General features: G+C 38.7%; 1 protein-coding gene across 3 annotated transcripts in view; it reads left to right on the plus strand.

Moving 5' to 3' along the window:
- csk (C-terminal Src kinase) overlaps positions 1-17,674 on the plus strand; it is a 35,684-nt gene extending 18,010 nt beyond the window's left edge. For 2 of the 3 annotated variants that reach the window (XM_036568304.1, XM_036568305.1), the window contains exons 2-13: positions 89-232; positions 752-865; positions 2,262-2,374; positions 5,950-6,169; positions 10,680-10,773; positions 11,516-11,581; positions 12,958-13,057; positions 13,235-13,325; positions 14,556-14,629; positions 14,851-15,046; positions 15,197-15,283; positions 16,844-17,026. In XM_036568304.1, the coding sequence (XP_036424197.1) occupies positions 218-232; positions 752-865; positions 2,262-2,374; positions 5,950-6,169; positions 10,680-10,773; positions 11,516-11,581; positions 12,958-13,057; positions 13,235-13,325; positions 14,556-14,629; positions 14,851-15,046; positions 15,197-15,283; positions 16,844-17,026 (1,353 nt within the window). In that variant the 5' untranslated portion in view covers positions 89-217. Of the gene's footprint in view, positions 1-88; positions 233-751; positions 866-2,261; positions 2,375-5,949; positions 6,170-10,679; positions 10,774-11,515; positions 11,582-12,957; positions 13,058-13,234; positions 13,326-14,555; positions 14,630-14,850; positions 15,047-15,196; positions 15,284-16,843 lie in introns of all 3 variants that reach the window. The other variant, XM_036568303.1, reaches the window with a different exon arrangement.
- The last annotated feature ends 1,164 nt before the right edge of the window (positions 17,675-18,838 follow it).

The following is an 18,838-nucleotide window of genomic DNA, read 5'->3' on the forward strand; positions in this document are numbered from 1 at the left end:
CCGACCATTCATCATGTTTTCTTGCTCTTTTGATGGTGTTCTGTGAGGAGTATGTTTTAATATGTATGGTTTTTGGTGTTGTGTGCAGGTCCTGGATCTGTTCTGGCTCTGCTGGATGTTTTAGCTACAGCTCTGATGGTGTTGCCTGACCTAGTAGGACACTGAGAGGGTCTTCTCCTTCCCCTCTCGCTCCTTACTTTCCTCCTTTCACCTAAACATGTCTGCCCTACAGGTGAGAACAGACATTTATAGGAATATTTCACCCAGAAAACATTGTGAATGAAAGGTAGTGAGAACCGGATAGTATGATCTACTTTGCAAGTCATTAGTGTCAATATTAGTGTATTAAGTAAAGCGGAATTGGTGCTTATAGCATTTGTTGTAGACGATGAACTTAAAGTAGTATGCAGTCGCGTGAGAGTTCAGACACTCTTGTGAAAGGCAGAAATATATTCCTGCACATCCTCTACAGAGAACTCATTTAAATACAGCATTTGTTCTGTTGTTTATTTGTTTATTTAGTTCAACTCAGCAGTATAAGTTTAAAATGTGCCGTAACTTTCACACAGGGCATGCACATTTTAACAGAACACATAATTCGGGCTCCCCAAACTTTTGCATACGACTGTATGTAGCAGTGTCCCACAAAATAGGGGCTCAGTGCCTCACTCAGTGGTTTGATTTACCTAGACTGGTTTTGGAATGTTTTATCATAAAATTGAGCTGCATGGTTTTGTCTCGATCTCTTTAGACCACCTGGCCGCCCGGCACAGAGTGTGTAGCCAGGTACAATTTTCCCGGCACGTCTGACCAGGACCTGCCCCTCTGTAAAGGAGATGTCCTGACCATTATAGGAGTCACTAAGGTAAGCAGCACAACTTCATTCAGATATCGCAGGCATATGAGGAAAGAATAGCACATGGTTATACTTTTTATGGACATTTCTCCACAATCTCTGACAGATCTATAGCTCATTTAAACTCTCATTCTAACTCATCTCTGTAGTGCTTTTAAACTGAATTCGTTTTGGGGTTTTGCCATTTCAGCCTATGTGATGACGCATATATGAAGGGTTTCATTTCAAAATGCATTAAACGTTCATGAATTTTCTTTTTTTAAATGATATACGACGTTGGGAGTGGGCTTTACACAACCAGGAAGTATCACTGCTATATTATGATTGATACCATCTTTATTAGAGAAGTGTTTTGACAAAGTGTGTTATATGGTACCTGTTATCTTTTTCAAACCTTCATATATCAAAAGCTTTTAGAAATGGATATATAGCATTTTGTAAGGACAATGTTTGTGTTCAAGTCAGTGATTCTCAGTCATGGTCCCAGAGTGCCATTGCTCTGCGTGTTGTTTTCTGCTGTGCTCTAACTCACACAGTTTGCCTCAGGAAGGGCTGGTTAAAGGGGAACTCCACAGATCTCTCAAAAGTTTTACATAACTCGATCATTCAGAGTGTTTCAGTGTGAGATGTTTCATAGTAGAGAAACATATGGACTTGGATTTCTTTACAGTGGTGGTCAAGGGGTCACAGTGTCTACAATGCAAAATCTAAAAGTTCCTTGTAGTACAGTTTTGCCCTACAACACCCTGCAAGTTCCTCTTTACCATGAATGGATAAGTGAATGAACAAGTTCTCATACTCAGACACCAGGTAGTGCATTTGTGACCATTTCGTATAATAACTTTTGGTGAAGGAGCTTTTAGAGCAGTTAAATGCTTCACACGTTTGGTTCTTTTCACAACCACTATGAGCAGTTTTGATTTAATAAGTCAGAATCTCCCTGCATGAGTTTGTATTCAATCCTAACAACTGACTTATTTAACCCCTTAAAATCCCAGGCTTATTATATACTAAGGCTTATTATTCAGTGACTACAGGGACTTCAGCTATTATTAGGTTATAAAAGTTTGTAATAAAACTTTGGGTCCGGCAGGGGGTTAAGGGGTTACAAAAAGTGTGAAATTGCCCTTAATTAGTTGGGTTCAGGTGTGTTAGGAGCAGGAAGAACTCCAAAAAGGTGCAGGGCAGTGAAACTCCAAGACCAGGATTGAGAACCAGTGCTCTAAGACACTTCTTGTTTTCAGGAAAACTGTGGTGCTTCTGCCCGTTTCAGAGTATAGTGCTGTTGTCCCTGAGCCAAGGGTCCTCAATCTTAGATCTGGTGACCTCATGCTCCGCACATTTTGTATTTTCCTTGCTCTACACACCTGAGGTTTAATTATATTTATTTTTGTTTGAATGACAGGACCCAAACTGGTACAAAGCCAAAAATACAGTGGGACGAGAGGGTACCATCCCAGCAAACTATGTTCAGAAACGAGAAGGGGTGAAGTCCTGTGCCAAGCTTAGTCTCATGCCGTAAGTACTGAGAATACTGCATGTTTGAGTGTGCATATGTTTGTCTTTCTGTTAGTGCTGTCAAACGTGATAACAACAATTTTTTTTGTTTGACCATATGACCATCATTGAACCATCCGTAGTAGCAGACTGAAGTAGCAGGCTGAGGCCCAGCTGCGGCATGCTGTGTGTTTCTGTGATAGAACTCATTCAGTTACCCCTTGTGTCTTTTAAAGTGATACCTTCAGAACTTTCAGCAGACTAGAACTATGGACAAATCAATGAGCAGCACACTAACAAAAGCAGCAACAAAGTTGAATGCTCCAGTTTCCCTCAAGAGCTTCCACTGTAATAAGAATTCACAAGCTGTATGAACGAGACAGAGAGCACAGAGTGTGCAGCCAGGTTCAGTTTTTCCTGCACAGCTGACCAGGACCTGCCCTTCTGTAAAGGAGATGTCCTGGCGGTTATAGGAGTTTAAGAGGCTATAAACACAGAGTTGGAACACTGACAGTTGGAACGATTTTACACTATGTTCACTCTATGGAAATCACATCATTTTCATGTTCAAGTTCATTTGGACTTTGTTCACACAATGAAAATAATGTTAGTGAATCATTGAAAGTTATAAATACATTCTGATGAAGCTTTCACATCCTTTCTTTAGGGTCAAATTGGAGCAAAAAAGTGATTTATGATGACTAACTACACAAAATAATGTGATAAGCAGCAAATATTTTTATCATTTGACAGCTAGTTTCTATTCTTGTAAATATTAGATGTGCTCACAAAAACCGTGAAATTCTAAGTGATATTTAAAATATGTATTATATTTAATATATTTAACATGATGTATTGCCTATAAAGAAACTAGTAAAGTCTTTTTTATGTGTTTGAGCAGATTTAGACTGGTTGGTTAGTGCTGGTTAGGTTTTAGTGTGAAGAAGAGCTGTAGAGTGAGAATAAACTACAGATCGTTACTCGTATAGGGGTACAGAAATGTAAGTGCGTGAGAGACTTGCTTTCGCATGTGACCAGGCTGTGGGTGAGCATGTTAAATATGGACAATCATGCAGACAAACATAGACACACCACATTTAGCATGTATGGGCTATATTTGGAACATATGCCCCTGATATCATCAGTGTTCACTCACTGTACCTGCGCTCGTGACACAAGTCTTCCTGCTGATGCGCCTAGCGCTCATGCCTGACGCCTCATTTGAATCGGCACTTAGTGCAGAGCTGGGTCAAACAGGAGGAGAAGGGAGGCAATGAAACAAATGACCCTGCTCAGCTGAATCAGGGAAATGGAAAAAAAGTCAGTCATTCTGCGTCTGATATGCAAAGCCGCTTGTGGATATCTCGGGTTGAGAGACCGTCTGAAAGAGGACACCTGTCATTCTTCAATTACTGCCTGCTTTACTATGAAACTGCCACAGATGTTCTTTTATCTGCTGCTGAATTTATCCCTCCGGTATTTGCTTAACAGGTTCTATTTACACCTGCAGTATAGTGCTGGCATATTGTGTTATCAGCAGCTCTGAAAAAACAGCTGCTTGTCCCTTTTGACATGAAATAATAAACTTTTTATCATAAAGGCTTTATACCTGGATATAAAAGTGCACCATGATGCACCGTGCATTATTTAAATGCATCTAAATGTTAGAATTCATTGTAATCAATTATAATAATATTTAATAATGTATGCACAGGCTATTTAAAAAAAACAGATTGGTATATTGTTTTTAGTATCTATGTATTATAAATTGTCCGTTAATGACAACCTGCAGTTTTATCAGTATCGTCACAAGTTTTGTAGATTTTGTGCTGAAAATAGCATCTTAAATAGCATCTAGCTGTGGCATCTCTGGGAATCCAATTCCAAACGTCATATCTGTTAGCAAAGCGCTGTTTACTAAACTAACTAAAACTATTGGAGTGTTATATTTCAATCTATAATAATATCAGATAATATCAGTTATCAACAGTTTCAGCCCTTCAAAATGGCTACTGGTATCAGACACACACATTTCATATTGCTCAGGTCCTAGTAGAAAGCAGTATGCATCTGTGGCTGTTGTGAAATACAGAGTGTGTGCTTTCATGCCAGAGAGGCCGCAGTAGAGTCTGACGCTGTGCTCGTTTTGGAACCTTGTAATTTAGCTTCTCTTGTCCCGGACTCTGACTTTGCCACGCATGAGTGTGTGTATCCGTGCAACTGTCCACGTCCATATGCTTCCCTGTTTTTTAAAAAATACATTAAACGCACCCATTTTAAGCTCTTAAAGCAGCATGTATAAACTGAATGAATTTGTCCTTCAGTGGCAAAGAAACTGCTTTAGCCAGCGTGGGTTGTTAATGTTCCTCAGGGCCTTCATGACCATGTCCTTCATGTACATGCCAACAGTGCATTCTTCTATACTGTATCTTCTGTGTTCATTATAGGGCTAAAAGAACATCTCAATGCAGCTCCATTCAGAATGGAAACCCTTTTCATTCTGAATATATCCTTCAGATTCCTGGCTGTCTGTAGAACTAAGCCAACATAGAAATGTGAACAATAATATTTAAAGAATTCTGGAGGCTGTAGTCTAAGCTGTGGCTGTGGTGAAATGCCTCACTTCCATAACTACAGTGTTGCAGGAGGAAGTGTTTTCCTTTAAGAGTGCATTACTACAGTACCATTCAAAAGTTTGGACACACATACTCATAGAAGAGTTAGAATAATATTCAAGACAACTAAGAAACAACACACATAGAATCACACAGTGACCAAGGAGGTGTTAAACAAATCAAACCAGTTGTGTTGTTTATTATATTATTTTTATCTTGATGCAGCTTTAGATGCTCAGCTTTGCACTCATTCTCTCAGGCAGCTTCATGAGGAGCCATCAGGCTTGAAGATGATCTACATGTGCTGAGATCTTTTTGGCTGCTGAAAACTGCTTTTTTGAAGGGAGCATTAAAAAATTGTAAAATATTTTGATTTGGAAATAAATGCATACATAGACATCTTCACTATTTTTATTTGCCTTTACAATTATGGAAACCACATCAGTTCGGCTATGTCCAAACATTTTATTGGTAATGAATATTTCATTCATTCATTTCTGCTGTTGTCAGAAGAAAACCTTGTATCTCCAGAATGATAACTTTACAGGAGAAGGAAAAAACGTACTTTACTTTTAATGTAAGTCATTGGAAGCAGACTTTTTTCCAAGTAATTTTGGGCTGTTTGTTTTGGTCTATTCATCATGAAATTTACACACAATATTAAGGGCAACAGGTGTTTTCAAATTCTATCAAAAACTGAAAAACGACAAAAATGGAGATACAAGGTTTTCTTCTGACAGCAGCGATATATATTCATTATACAGTAATATAAGGATGTAACGATTATTTGATCTTTTTAAAAAAATTACAATTCACATTCAATTAATCGGCTTTGAAAATAAATGTGCGAGCAGGTCTTTATTTGAAATTAGTTAACACCTTTAGAGGGCGGCAGTGAGTCTTTATAAACCTGTGTACTGTGTTATGCCATGTGATATATTTGCAGTGTGTTGAGACTGTATTGTGTCCTGCCTTCCTCAGATGGTTCCATGGGAAGATAACGCGAGACCAGGCGGAGAGGCTGCTGTACCCGCCTGAAAAGGGACTCTTCCTGGTGCGAGAGAGCACCAACTTCCCCGGAGATTACACACTCTGCGTCAGCTGCGACAACAAGGTGGAGCACTACCGCATCATCTACCACAACTGCAAACTCACCATCGACGAGGAGGAGTACTTTGAGAACCTCATGCAGCTCGTGGAGGTGAGTTTAATAATCAGCCTCTCATTATTAAGCAGAGACATCAGCCTGGAATTTTGGGTTTCTTTGGTCAGCTTTGAGTTTCTGTTGCCGTTAGGTCTACATTATATTTGTGTGGAAGCATCTTAATTTAATGTTTTTTCAAGCCAGCTTATATTTATTTGATGTTAGTTGATTACATCATTAGAGGGTAGCAGTAAGTAATGTGTGTTTATGTGGTGTTTATTAACAACATCTTTGGAGTGCAGCAGTCAGTAATGTTTGTTTATTTGTTGTTTGTTAACAACACCTTTAGAGGGCAGCAGTCAGTAATGTTTGTTTATTTGAGGTTTGTTCATAACACCTTTAGAGAGAAGCAGTCAGTAATGTTTGTTTATTTGAGGTTTGTTCATAACACCTTTTGAGAGAAGCAGTCAGTAATGTTTGTTTATTTGAGGTTTGTTCATAACACCTTTTGAGAGAAGCAGTCAGTAATGTTTGTTTATTTGAGGTTTGTTAATAACACCTTTAGAGGGAAACAGTCAGTAATGTTTGTTTATGTGATGTTCCGTAATAACACCTTTGGAGTGCAGCGGTCAGTAATGTTTGTTTATTTGAGCTCAAGCTCTGTCATCTGTCGGGAGCTGCTGGATCTCAACAGCTGGGAAGTAAGACAGTTAATCAGCCAGATTAACTGTACTTTCATAATTGCACACTATGAACAAAAAAGGCAAATAAATTGATATTTACAGTTATTTATATCGTAATTAATAGTCAGCTTAAATTTCATGACCATAAGAAGACTATTGGGTAATATTGTTTTCAGAATTGCTGAGTGGTCAACTTTCCTTGCTGTTTGTACTTTTAAGAATAAACCCCAATCCTGCTTGCAGAACTTTCTTTTCCTCCACCACCTCTTTTTTATTGACTGTCACATACAGGCCCAAAAATAGACAAAACAGGAAGCAGGTCCACGTCAGGCAGGCCCACAGAGATGGAGAAAGCGTCTGAGTCAGGCTCCAGGAAACACACACACACACTCTTGGCCAGGGGTCAAAGGTTCTCTTAACAGTAGTTTTTGCTGGAATGGCTTAACACACCCCTACAAAGTTGGTCAGTGAAATTAGCACACGTTTATGAGGGTGTATTTTACCCCATGGGTTTATTTTGGCTACATGTCACACTACGTGAGGTCAAGCTGGAATGTAGACCTGTAGTCTCCTTTAGATTACTCTGTTGACTCAAGCATTTAAAGTGCTTTATTGCAGTATTATAGTTATTAAGTAAAGTTGCTTATTCAAAGTGAAATAAAGCTCCTGTGTATGATGTGATCTCTCTGTATGGTGTGCTTTATTAGCTGTCAGACTTTGTGGTCCCTGGCAAAGCTGGAAAGCCAGTGGTGTATGTCAATTACCATGGCTATGCTCTGATAAAGCTTGGTGCTGAGAGTGGTCACTTGACCCTGTCCTTCCCTCCGCAGCTCTCACACTCCACCCCTCTCCTTTTCTCTAGGGCCAAGCCTGTTGCTTCATTCCGTAAATTCTTATGTGTAATTTTGGATTCTCTTTCTCACACACACTCACAAACACACACACACACACACATACTGGTTTGTTTTCATACAATGTCAGGACATGCATAGAAACCTATGTACGTACAACAATAATATGTCTCAAATATATATATATATATATATATATATATATATATATATATATATATATATATATGTCCAATAATGTCACTGACTTTTCCACAGTACTTTCAGTTCCTTTCAGTTAAAAAAAAACATGCACACTCTCACACTGTTTCTATCTCTTCATTCTCCCTCTCACAGACTCTCACTACTCTTAAATTGCTGCCTTTCTGTTGCTGTTTTTTCTAGTTTGCCATAAGTAGATGGCTTTTAAACTGTGGGCATAGTGAGTGACGGTTTTTGGTTTTGGATCAAATTATAGTGTCGGTTATCTCCTCCTAACTCTACTCAATAACACGCATTACCTGACACACTAGATGATCACCAAATGACACTACTGACCACGCTCACAGTGCGCACACTGTGCAGACCTTATCTCTGTCCCCTTCAGTGGACCTAAATGTGGCTTGTCTTCATGCTGTGCAAACTGTGAGTAGGGGTCCATCACAGGACATGGCATCCAGCTGTGCAGCTCAAAGTGTTTTTGTTTAAGCATTTCTAAATACAGTAGCGCAGGCCTGACAAGTGTGGGTGATTTGCCATAGAGGCGTAGTCTTCCCTCTTACCCCCAAGCCAAGACAGTATGCTTCTTTAGTTTCACACTAGAGCCTCAAGACTAGTGTAGCTAAAAGGTAATGAAAGCTTTATCCTGCACCAGTTAGCGCTATGCAAACTGCAGGCCTAAAACGTCATACACGTGCTTTGGATTGTGACAAGTTGTTAAGCAATCATAAATAGATCTGCTTGTGTGGTTTCTGACACTGTATGATGTACTGTTGTCTATAAAAAACAAATATTTTTGCATAGCTAACAGCATAGTAGCAGGCATCTTAAAGCCTGAGTTTTGTCCATACTTTTTGTCAGTTTTTTGGGCGATGCACCGATATGGGAATTGTGGGCCAATGCCGATATCCTATAGCCTTCATGTACATGTCTGCCAATGCCGATACATAAACATTAAAAAATTGCGACTATATCCACCTATATTAGCATACAGAGCAATATAATATGTGTTCCTGTAGGGTTACAAATGCAATAAAATATATAAAGTGTTGACATTTTTGTATAGTAGCCCAGCATCACCTAAACATTCTACTTGAAATATCTGGTAAATCTAGAGATCGATCCATTAGCAGTGTTTTTTTCCCCGTCATCTGCCAGTACTGATATGTTTACAGTATCATTTTACATCCCTGTCATCTACAAAATGGTGTGAATTTGAGTTTTGGCTGAAATATTCCTTCAACCTGTTAAATGATTTCTTCCAGGCTTATGTAATGGTAGTTTGTATTTTGTTTGCATGCCAGTGCATAATGCATATAACTATTACTGTCAGGGATCAAGTAATATGTGCATCTGTTTAAGTATATGTGTTTGTCTGGTGGGCTATCTGCTCTTGGTTTGTTGTGTGTGCTACTGTCTGTGTCTGGGTTCATGGTGTGCGAGTGAAGCGCTCTGTCTCACTTGCGTGGTTTGTTCTCACCTTTTTGACTGCACTACAGTTCCTGGAAAAGTTGATGAAAAGGAAGTGAGAAAGAGGAAGCTGCAGCACAGGTTCCAGCTCATTTAAGAGGCTGGATCGATACAGCTTTGTTGACTCCACCACCTTATCGTTCCTTCTGTCCTCCAAAGCTCTGGCAACTGACTGGGCTGCTTTTCACTTCTTCTTAGGCCATGAGGGTGTTCTGCATGTGTCGACATGTGTGTTTGCAGGATGTTGCACACAGTGCTGTAAGAGTCGCTCTCTGAGAGTCAGTTGCCCTCTGCCGATGACTGATAATCATCATTCTCAGTGTTAACTTGACAACACTTAAAATGACAATTCGGTCAGAATACAAATGTATTCCCCCCCTACCGCCTTACCCCCAGTGTAGTCTGTCAGCCAAGACATGTTTGGTGTATGAAATCTGCTTCTTTTGTTTTGCAAAAACAATGAGCTACCCACTTGACCAGGCCAGCCCTGGCACACTGAGCTCAGCCTTGGTGGGGCGGATGCCGCGCTATGGAAGGTCATGTGGGCAGGGAGTTTTCCAGTGGGGTACTGTCGGGATATCAAGATGTAGGGCAATATCAGAGCACAGGTTTCCATGTCCTTCTGTCACCCACACAAAGGACTAGGTTTTTCAGGTCTCCCAGTGACCAGCCACTCTGAGTGTCTTGTTCAGAGGCTAAGTCCTAAAGTTAGAGGTGATAGGAGCAACCAGCTCCCCCAAACCACTCTGCCTTGCTCTTTGGCAAGCTGTTTGCCTCAATCCAAAAGGTAATGCAAGCATTGGGTTTCCAGAGGGGTGGCATCAGGATATCAAGGTGTAGAGCACTGAGAGTACAGGCATCTGTGTCTTCTGGTCACCCACACAAAAGATGAAGTTTTTCAGTTCTCCCAGTGGCCAAAAAATCTTGTCCATGGGGAAAGTTTTCTTATTATGGAGCCCTCCAGAGAACCGGGAGACCCCATGCCTTATCCCTCGTTCGAGGGGTGCTTGCATTTACCTCATGTTGAGCTGTTAAGTAGATTTGTTTATGAGGTTTCTGACTATAAAAAGTGAACAAAGTAAGGGCCAAACTCAGGCTTCAAGATTCAAGACTGCTGCTACTGTTAATGCAGAGTACTTTTGTCTAAACGCTGCAGCTGGTTGTCTCCTTCCTCTTATATATAAAGTACATGAAAATATTATATGGAGATACACATTTATATTTAACTATATTCAACTATATGACTTGCTGATAATACCAGTTTGCACAGATCTGCATAAGATTGGCTGAATTTGTGTGTTTTTTGATTTGTGAAAATGCAGTATTGATATATTCTCTAATTCAATTACAATCATTTGCCCCTAGCACTACACCAAAGACGCAGATGGGCTGTGCACCAGACTTATGAAACCCAAACTCATGGAGGGGACAGTGGCAGCACAGGATGAGTTTTCACGAAGTAAGACTTTGTTCTCTTTTCCATTCATCTTTCTGTCTCTGCTCCAGGATTTGGAGCCACACACTTGCACAAAGTACTGCAAGTTCAATCCTTTTTCAATGCTGCAACATGACAAACAACTAAATACTCTGTTTAATACTTTCAAAACCTTCAGTTCTTTATTTTTTATAGGCTAGCACTGGATTTATGTTGTATTTTGCCAAAAGGGTTATTTGGAGCAATGACATAGAAAAACAAATTTTGCTAAACCAAAGCACTTTTAAATTAATGGTTCTTTAAAAAGTCATTTTGGAGCAGGAGTGAGTATGAAGAACCATTTTTTAAGTTTAAATAACATCCACATACAGTAAAGCTTCAAATACCAATTTTTTGGTTTTATTAGTATGATTTATTTCGACATATTAAAAAATGAGATGAAGAAAATAGAAACATATCAGATTAGTTAAGCTGTAAAAATGGAAATATTGTTCTTTGCTCAATCCAATAAATATTTGGTGTTCAGACAGTGATTAGTGTGTTTCATTTTTGCCATAATACCGTTTGGTAGCGAGACTTGTGATACTACATTTGGTATCGGTATCAAAGTCAAATTTCTGGTATTGTGCTGACTCTAGTTCCTGCTAGAGTACACTTTGAAAGGAGCCGTGTTGATGTGTAAAGATTCAGCATGGTGTTGTTCTTGTTCAGTGGGGTTTGATAGCTGTAGTAATGTTTCATACTTTAATGCTTCTGTGTTGTGCAGGTGGATGGGCATTGAACCGCAAAGAACTGAAACTTCTTCAGTCCATAGGGAAGGGGGAATTTGGGGGTAAGTTTCACAGCACTAAAGCGGAACAGAATGAAGAAATAAGTATTTACTTGTAATGTTTGTGGTACTTCATTTCATTTCATTTCGTCTGTATGCCTTTGATTTTCTTTATTCAAATTATTAAATTACTGGCAAAAAAACCAACTAAGTGGCTAATTGTTCATGGCTAATTATAGGGATGACAATTAAAAGTTAGCCATGTGGCTAAAAATGGAACATTTACATTTGAGCTAAGCCCTTAAATGGCCAAGACCTGACTAAACTTCTATTGTACATTTCTACAACTTCTTAAAGTCTGAGACATTTATTACATTATTTTTCAGTAATTACATGAAAAACAATGCAAACTGAGTTATTCTAAAGTTATTTTAGCACAGTAGCCTAGCTTTGCCTATGTTCTGCTCTTCCAGAAAACAATGAATATGGCATCATATATCAGTTTGAAATATCAGCCAAATCTTTTTTTTTTTTGTCTGTCGATACTGATATGAGTCCAATATCATCGTGCACGCCTAATAACAAGCCTGGAAATGTAAGGGGTTCATTAATTTGAATTGTTCCTAGTAATCCTTTTTTTCAGTGTTGTTTTTTAAAAGATCTTTTTGATTTCTTTTAAAATAAGGAAAAAATTGGTGTCCCACAATTTTATTTTACTACAGAAATACAGAGTTTCAGTCCATAGATGAGCTGTATTTTAACCACACCCATGCATTTTAGTGCAGGATGTGACACTGCATCCTTGTCCCTCAGGCCATTTTTTTGAAGTAAATGTGTAGTAAAAGTCTGAAAATTAGCGTGTAACATTAGTTGTAACTGTCAAAAATATTTTCTGCAATTAAGTAAACTGTTGTTCTTTAAACGTTGGTGTTTTAATGGAAACTTTGTGTGATTTTGTGTGTGTACAACTGCTCAAACCTGTGTTTGCAAGTCATGTACTGGCTAGCGTTTTTGAGTTCTAGCTAAAATTGTCCCTACCGAAACAGTCACTCCTGAAACATTTGGTTTCGGAGGCATTAGTATTATATAACTAGTAATTCAGTCATTTGTTTAATAAAATCACCATAATTAAGGTATAATTAAGGTCATTCAGAGCAAAAGGATTTTAGTCTATTGTCAAAATTAGTTAAAAAGTCCAAAAAGTGTTTGACGTTGAATCAGTTTTGTAGGATGATCCATCAAGCTGGTGTTTCTCAATTCCAGTCGTAGAAATCTAGTTTAATGCTGTTGCTGTTTTAACAAACCTGTTTCACCTCATAAACACCTATAAACCTGATTAAAACACTGGGCTGCAGCAGTCCTTAAAAATGAGATGTGAGAAACACTTTATGCCCCTATTCTTTGTATAAATGTGTTTCTCTTGCTTGTTTTTTTTTCAGACGTGATGGTTGGCGATTACAGAGGCACTAAAGTAGCTGTGAAGTGCATCAAACATGATGCCACCGCACAGGCCTTCGTTGCTGAGGCCTCCGTCATGACGTAAGCTATTTATCTCCTTCATGGTCTGCTTATGAAACCTTCTGAAACCTGCAGCATTTCCATGTAGCTTTCTGAAGTCAGCTTGCAGCTTTGATCACATGTGTCTGTACTGATGTGTGAACTGCAGTGTGGGAGTCATTTTCAGTGGAATTTACAAAGTATCCTTTGTGTATCCAGGCAAATGCGGCACAACAACCTCGTACAACTTTTAGGAGTGATCGTGGAGGAGAAGGGCAGCCTGTTCATCGTCACGGAGTACATGGCCAAGGTCAGTGACCCAAACACTGCTTAACACTTAGAGGTCTACAGTTATTACTGTCTGTTATATAATTATTTAAATGGAAATACATACTTACACAATTAATTACCTAGTTGGTTAAATAATGTACATTGGTTGGTTAAATAATGTCAGAAACATAAACATGGCAAAAATATATAGGGTTTGCATACTCAGCAATAAATTGATCAAACTCAAATCTCCTCAAATGTGGTATGGATTTAATGTTTACAGTCTCCACTTGAAAATGACAGCTAATGATTTTTACACGTTTTTTTTCAATATTTGGGATGCTTAATGGTGCAAAATGTGGTGAAACAGTGGACAAAGTGGATGCATTTATTTACTGGGGTCAAACATGACATTATTGGTTAATATATATTATCCCTGCCCATTGGTGAACAGTACACTTTAGAGGTGGGTGAAAGTCAATTTTGAAGGAATTTTGTATTTTAAATGACACAGTATGACTGATAAATTTTGCTTAAAGGGCCAAAGTTTGATGTAGTATGTAAATATTGTTAAAGTTTCAAAATGTACCTTTCACTTCTGAGTCCATACATCTATATATGGAAACTAAAGTGCAAAAACAGCCTGTTTTCAGTTTGTTTTTATGACGTCTCACTAATTTACATACCATACCAGTTTAGCTCCACCCATTTGTATTAAAGTTATTAGAAGTGTCAGCCTAAACTGCGCTTTGAATGAGGCACAACACTGGGAATCAGAACAGAGCTTATTTGCATATATCAGTTTTAAAGGCACAGTAACAAAACCAGCCTGTTTAACTCTAAAGGATAAAGAGAGGTTGGAAAATGTTCATGTAAAACTAAATTATGACTGTTCACATGTGTACATAAAAGGGGACCTCAGGGAGAAAAATAATACACAAGAAAATCTAGATGGTGGCTAGATGGTAGAAGAGCCACCAACTGGAAGGTGCGGGGTTCAAATCCCAGGATTGGGACTGGGCATACCTGGTTGTGCCCATGGTAAAGGAGCTTAGCCTCTGTTGGCATTCCTGTTCTTCTCTGTAATTGGGCATTGTTAGGCAACCAAACATAAGTTTCCCCTGTAGGATCAATGTAGGCCCTTTAACATGACTAGGGACGTGAAGTAAGAAAGTAAAAAGTTTGAAAATAAGTAAAGAAGTTCTGTTTGTATGAATGTGAGTGATTTAGATTGCACCCTGTCTAATGAGTTCTGGGCTTGTTTCTACAGGGCAGTCTGGTGGACTACTTGCGTTCCAGGGGGCGCACTGTTATTGGGGGAGACTGTCTACTCAAGTTCTCCATGTGAGTTTTACAATTGTTTAATTACTTTAGCTTTTTTACTATATTAACCCCTTGAACCCTTTGCTTATTATTCAGTTGTTCATGTTAAGACTCATGTTACTCCCCAGTAGCTACTATGAATTACTCAGTAACTAATAAAAGTAATGTGTTGGTTAGAATTATGGGCAAACAGACTCTCTCTCTCTCACACACACTCTCTCTCTCTCTCTCTCTCTCTCTAGGGATGTATGTGAAGCCATGGAGTATCTGGAGGCCAATAACTTTGTGCACAGAGATCTGGCCGCTCGTAATGTTCTAGTGTCTGAGGACAACATTGCCAAAGTCAGTGATTTTGGTTTGACCAAGGAGGCATCGTCCACTCAGGACACAGCCAAGCTCCCTGTGAAATGGACAGCTCCTGAAGCCCTGAGAGAAAAGGTAAAGGGAGTGAGTGTATGTGCGCTTGCCTGTGTTTACACGTTATAGTGTGCATGTCTGTTATTGCTCAGACAGATACAGATTTCCTACAGAAACATGCAATAGTAAGACCAAGGCTGAATCCTACTGTTCCTGTTTGTGTCCGAACAGAAGTTTTCCACTAAGTCTGATGTATGGAGCTACGGCATCTTGCTGTGGGAGATCTACTCCTTCGGCCGTGTGCCATATCCAAGAATCGTGAGTTTTGTCTACAGTTCCACTTTTTAAAGAAGTTCTTCACTTTATTGTAAATTTGTGTTCTTTAGGGTCACAGGCTGCTTTTAAATATTGTAGTATACAAGCACCAGCTGTTGTGTGAAATATTACATTTCATGTTATAACTTTCTGTGAGGGAGCTCTTAGAGGCATTAAACTCTTCAGACATCTGGTTCCTATCATCACTCCTGTGAACAATTCTGATTCAGGAAGTTTCTCTAAGTTTCTCACATTAAAACACACTGAATGATTTTGTTTACATCTTAACAATTTAATAATGTATACATTTTTAAATATTTCTGGAATTCTCCTTTAACTTGTGGTTGTGGTTAGTATGTTAGCTTGGGGTTAACATATTGGCTTGTGGTCAGTGCGTTAGATCAGGACTCTAAAACACAGCTTTTGTTTTAAATATTGTACTTTTATAATGTTAAATGCCCTCAGAAACTGAAAAATTCATATTCACACAAGCCACAGTTCAGCCACTCTGTTTTATTGCTGTATCAAATCGAGACACTACTGCATCATAAGAAACTGAATAATGCATTTTGTGAATCGTTACAATCCTACACTCTTAAAAAAGATGGTTCTTCAAGGTTTCTTTAGTAAGAAAAATTGTTCTATATAGAACCATGAACTCTCAGGGAACACTTTGATTTAAGGGTCATTTACATCATGAAAGAGAAAATGGTTCTATATAGCACCCAAAAGGGTTCTTCTGTTGTTATGATGTCAAGCTCTCACAATAGAAAAACCCATTTGGGTGCTATATAGAACACTTTTCAAAAAGGTTCTATATATAGAACTGTCCATACCACATTCATGCACATTTTCCGTCAGTCTGAAGAACGCTTCTGTGATGTAAAGAACTCTGAAATAATGCAAAGTGTTCTTTGAGTGTTCATGGTTCTATATAGAACCATTTTCCTTCCTAAAGAACTCTTGAAACCATCTTGAACCATCTTTTTAAAGAGTGTAGTCAATTTGAATACAACCAAATGGTATTTTACTTTTTTCACTAGTTCAAGCATTTTGTGAACAGCATTTATATTTAAATGATAAATAATTTACTGTAATTATTTATTTGCACTATTTTTTGCCAAGTCGCCAGCAGTTCTGAAAAGGAAAGTCATATACATTTTATCAGTTGTGGATAATAATTTACAATATTGATTGTATTTTAATTGAATTGTTGCTGCTGTACAGCTTTCTCGTCATTTTAGAATCTACAGTTCAGAGTTCTGGACATCAAAACATTTCTTCTTACAACTCACTACTAATTATTTGAAACCTGTTAAGTTGCACGGAACTAACATGTTGGATACATTAATCATGTTATGATGTCATCACATTGATTCCAAACTTATGGTTTACAGTGTACTGCATTAAGTTCTCTCTCTGGCTATTGCCTGCGCTAGTCCTACACACAAGTCACCAGCAGAGGGCAGCATTGTCTACTGATTTGACCTGTTTGTTCTGCTGAGTTTCATCAAACATGATGCAAACTAACACCATCCTTCTCCCTCTCCTGTCCCCTCTCAGCCTCTGAAGGATGTGGTTCCGCGAGTGGAGAAGGGCTACAAGATGGACGCCCCAGACGGCTGCCCACCCGTCGTCTACGACATCATGAAGCAGTGCTGGACCCTGGATGTGGCTGTGCGGCCCAGCTTCAAAGAGCTGAGAGAGAGCCTGCAGAACATCTGGACCAATGAGCTCTACCTGTGAGAGCAGACACGCAGATGGACACAAAAACGCAATGAGAGAGAGAGAGAGAGAGAGAGAGAGTGGAGGAGGACGACAGCAGCTCCTCACTGGGACCATATACACATCCTCAGACCAGCACTCTGACTTCACACAGAAGACTTTAGACAAAAAAGACATGCACAGAACTTTTAATTATGGCCAAATTCTGTTATTGATCACCACTTTGTTTTTGTTTAGTTTCTTTCACTGTGCCTTCATGATTTATTTTACAGAATCGGGGAGGCTGGGCTTCTCTAGAGTATTCCAATGTTTTTGATTTAAACATCAGCAGCCTTGTAAAAACCCTTCATGTCCTCACCTTTCAATGTCCCCCAGTCCTGAGGGTTATTGTCATAAAGCAAGACTGCTCAGTTAGCCATGTAAGTAAAACCTTTCCAACAAGGGGAAAAGTATGGGACGTTCCTATTGGACAGTCTTCACTTTGGCTGAGGCAAGAAACTTACCTCACGCAAGTATGTGAACCCAAACGCAATTACACTGTTACATAATGAAAGACATGGTTAGTGATGTAACGAATTATATTTACATCTGATTTACAGTCTCTATTGACAGATGTAAGTCTGCACTTTACACTGTCAAGAAAAAACAAAAACATGGCCGAAATGTGCCGAAAAAGCTTTCTTCTTTTTCTTTCCACAATATGAAAATCATATTTTACTTCAAATTCAAATTATAATAATATATCTCCTCTTTCACTTGCGGAAGTGTGTTAGCGATTAAAAGTTTAGAATCTGCTCTTTTGACAGAGTTTCCTCTGCTTGTTTTGATGAGCTACGAGTGAGAAATTATATCAGATTACAACATGCTTTTGTAATTGCCAGCAATAGCTGCAAGTGAGGGTTGTCCAATAGGATTTGCAGAATAAAGCTTCCCCTGAGTCTCAGGTACAAGCATGTCATTTAATAAAAAAGAAAGGCTGGACAAAAGCTGACCAACTTAAATACCCTTAGGTTCATGTATTTATCAGATACCACATGCACAGTCAGAGACCATCCTTTATTTATGTGCTTTCCAGTCAAAATGACAATTAAGTACAAGCATCAGGAAAAATTACACAGAAACCTCGATGACTAAATATAATGTACAATTACCAGTATTTGATGTGTCCACCCTTTACCTCTATTACAGCTACTATTCTTTTCAGGACTCTTGCTTTCAGTTTTTCAAAGAAATCCGAGGGAATATTTCTCCACGCCTCCACAGTTCAGTCTTAAAAGTTGGTTTCTTACAATCCAAGTAATCCCAAACACATTCAGTGATGTTGAGGGCTGGACTCTGGTGTGTCAGTCCATTGTACTAAGAACACCGGAAGCTTCTTTGTTTGATTTACAAATGTTCTTTTTTTGTATTTCCTTTTCTCAGTAATGGCTTCTTGGCAGCTACACATCCTTTCAGACTCATAGTGTTGAGAGACATAGAGTTGTCTTCTCACAGTGGAAGGATGGACAGAGGTTGGATTTTTTTCTGATTTGAAGCAGCATGATTTTCTCCTCTCTCTCAAAGATGAAAGCTTAAAGTGCTTTTTATCTGATGGGGACAGTTTCAGTGGTCTACCAGGTCTTGCACAGTTGTTAGGGGTCCCGTTTTCTCTAAATCTTTTAATAATTTATTGAACTCGTTTTAGAAATCCTGTTTCTTGCTTATTTTTCTTCAACTTACCCCAAGTGGATTATCTAATATCTAATGTCCTCAGAAAAATAAATAAAAAAAAAATTCTGTTTTGACTGGAAATTAAATAAAGGATCGGTGTTCATTTTCACAGTACTGTAGTGC

The sequence above is a fragment of the Colossoma macropomum genome, unplaced genomic scaffold, assembly GCF_904425465.1.
Source record: "Colossoma macropomum unplaced genomic scaffold, Colossoma_macropomum, whole genome shotgun sequence".
Taxonomy (NCBI): Eukaryota; Metazoa; Chordata; class Actinopteri; order Characiformes; family Serrasalmidae; genus Colossoma; species Colossoma macropomum.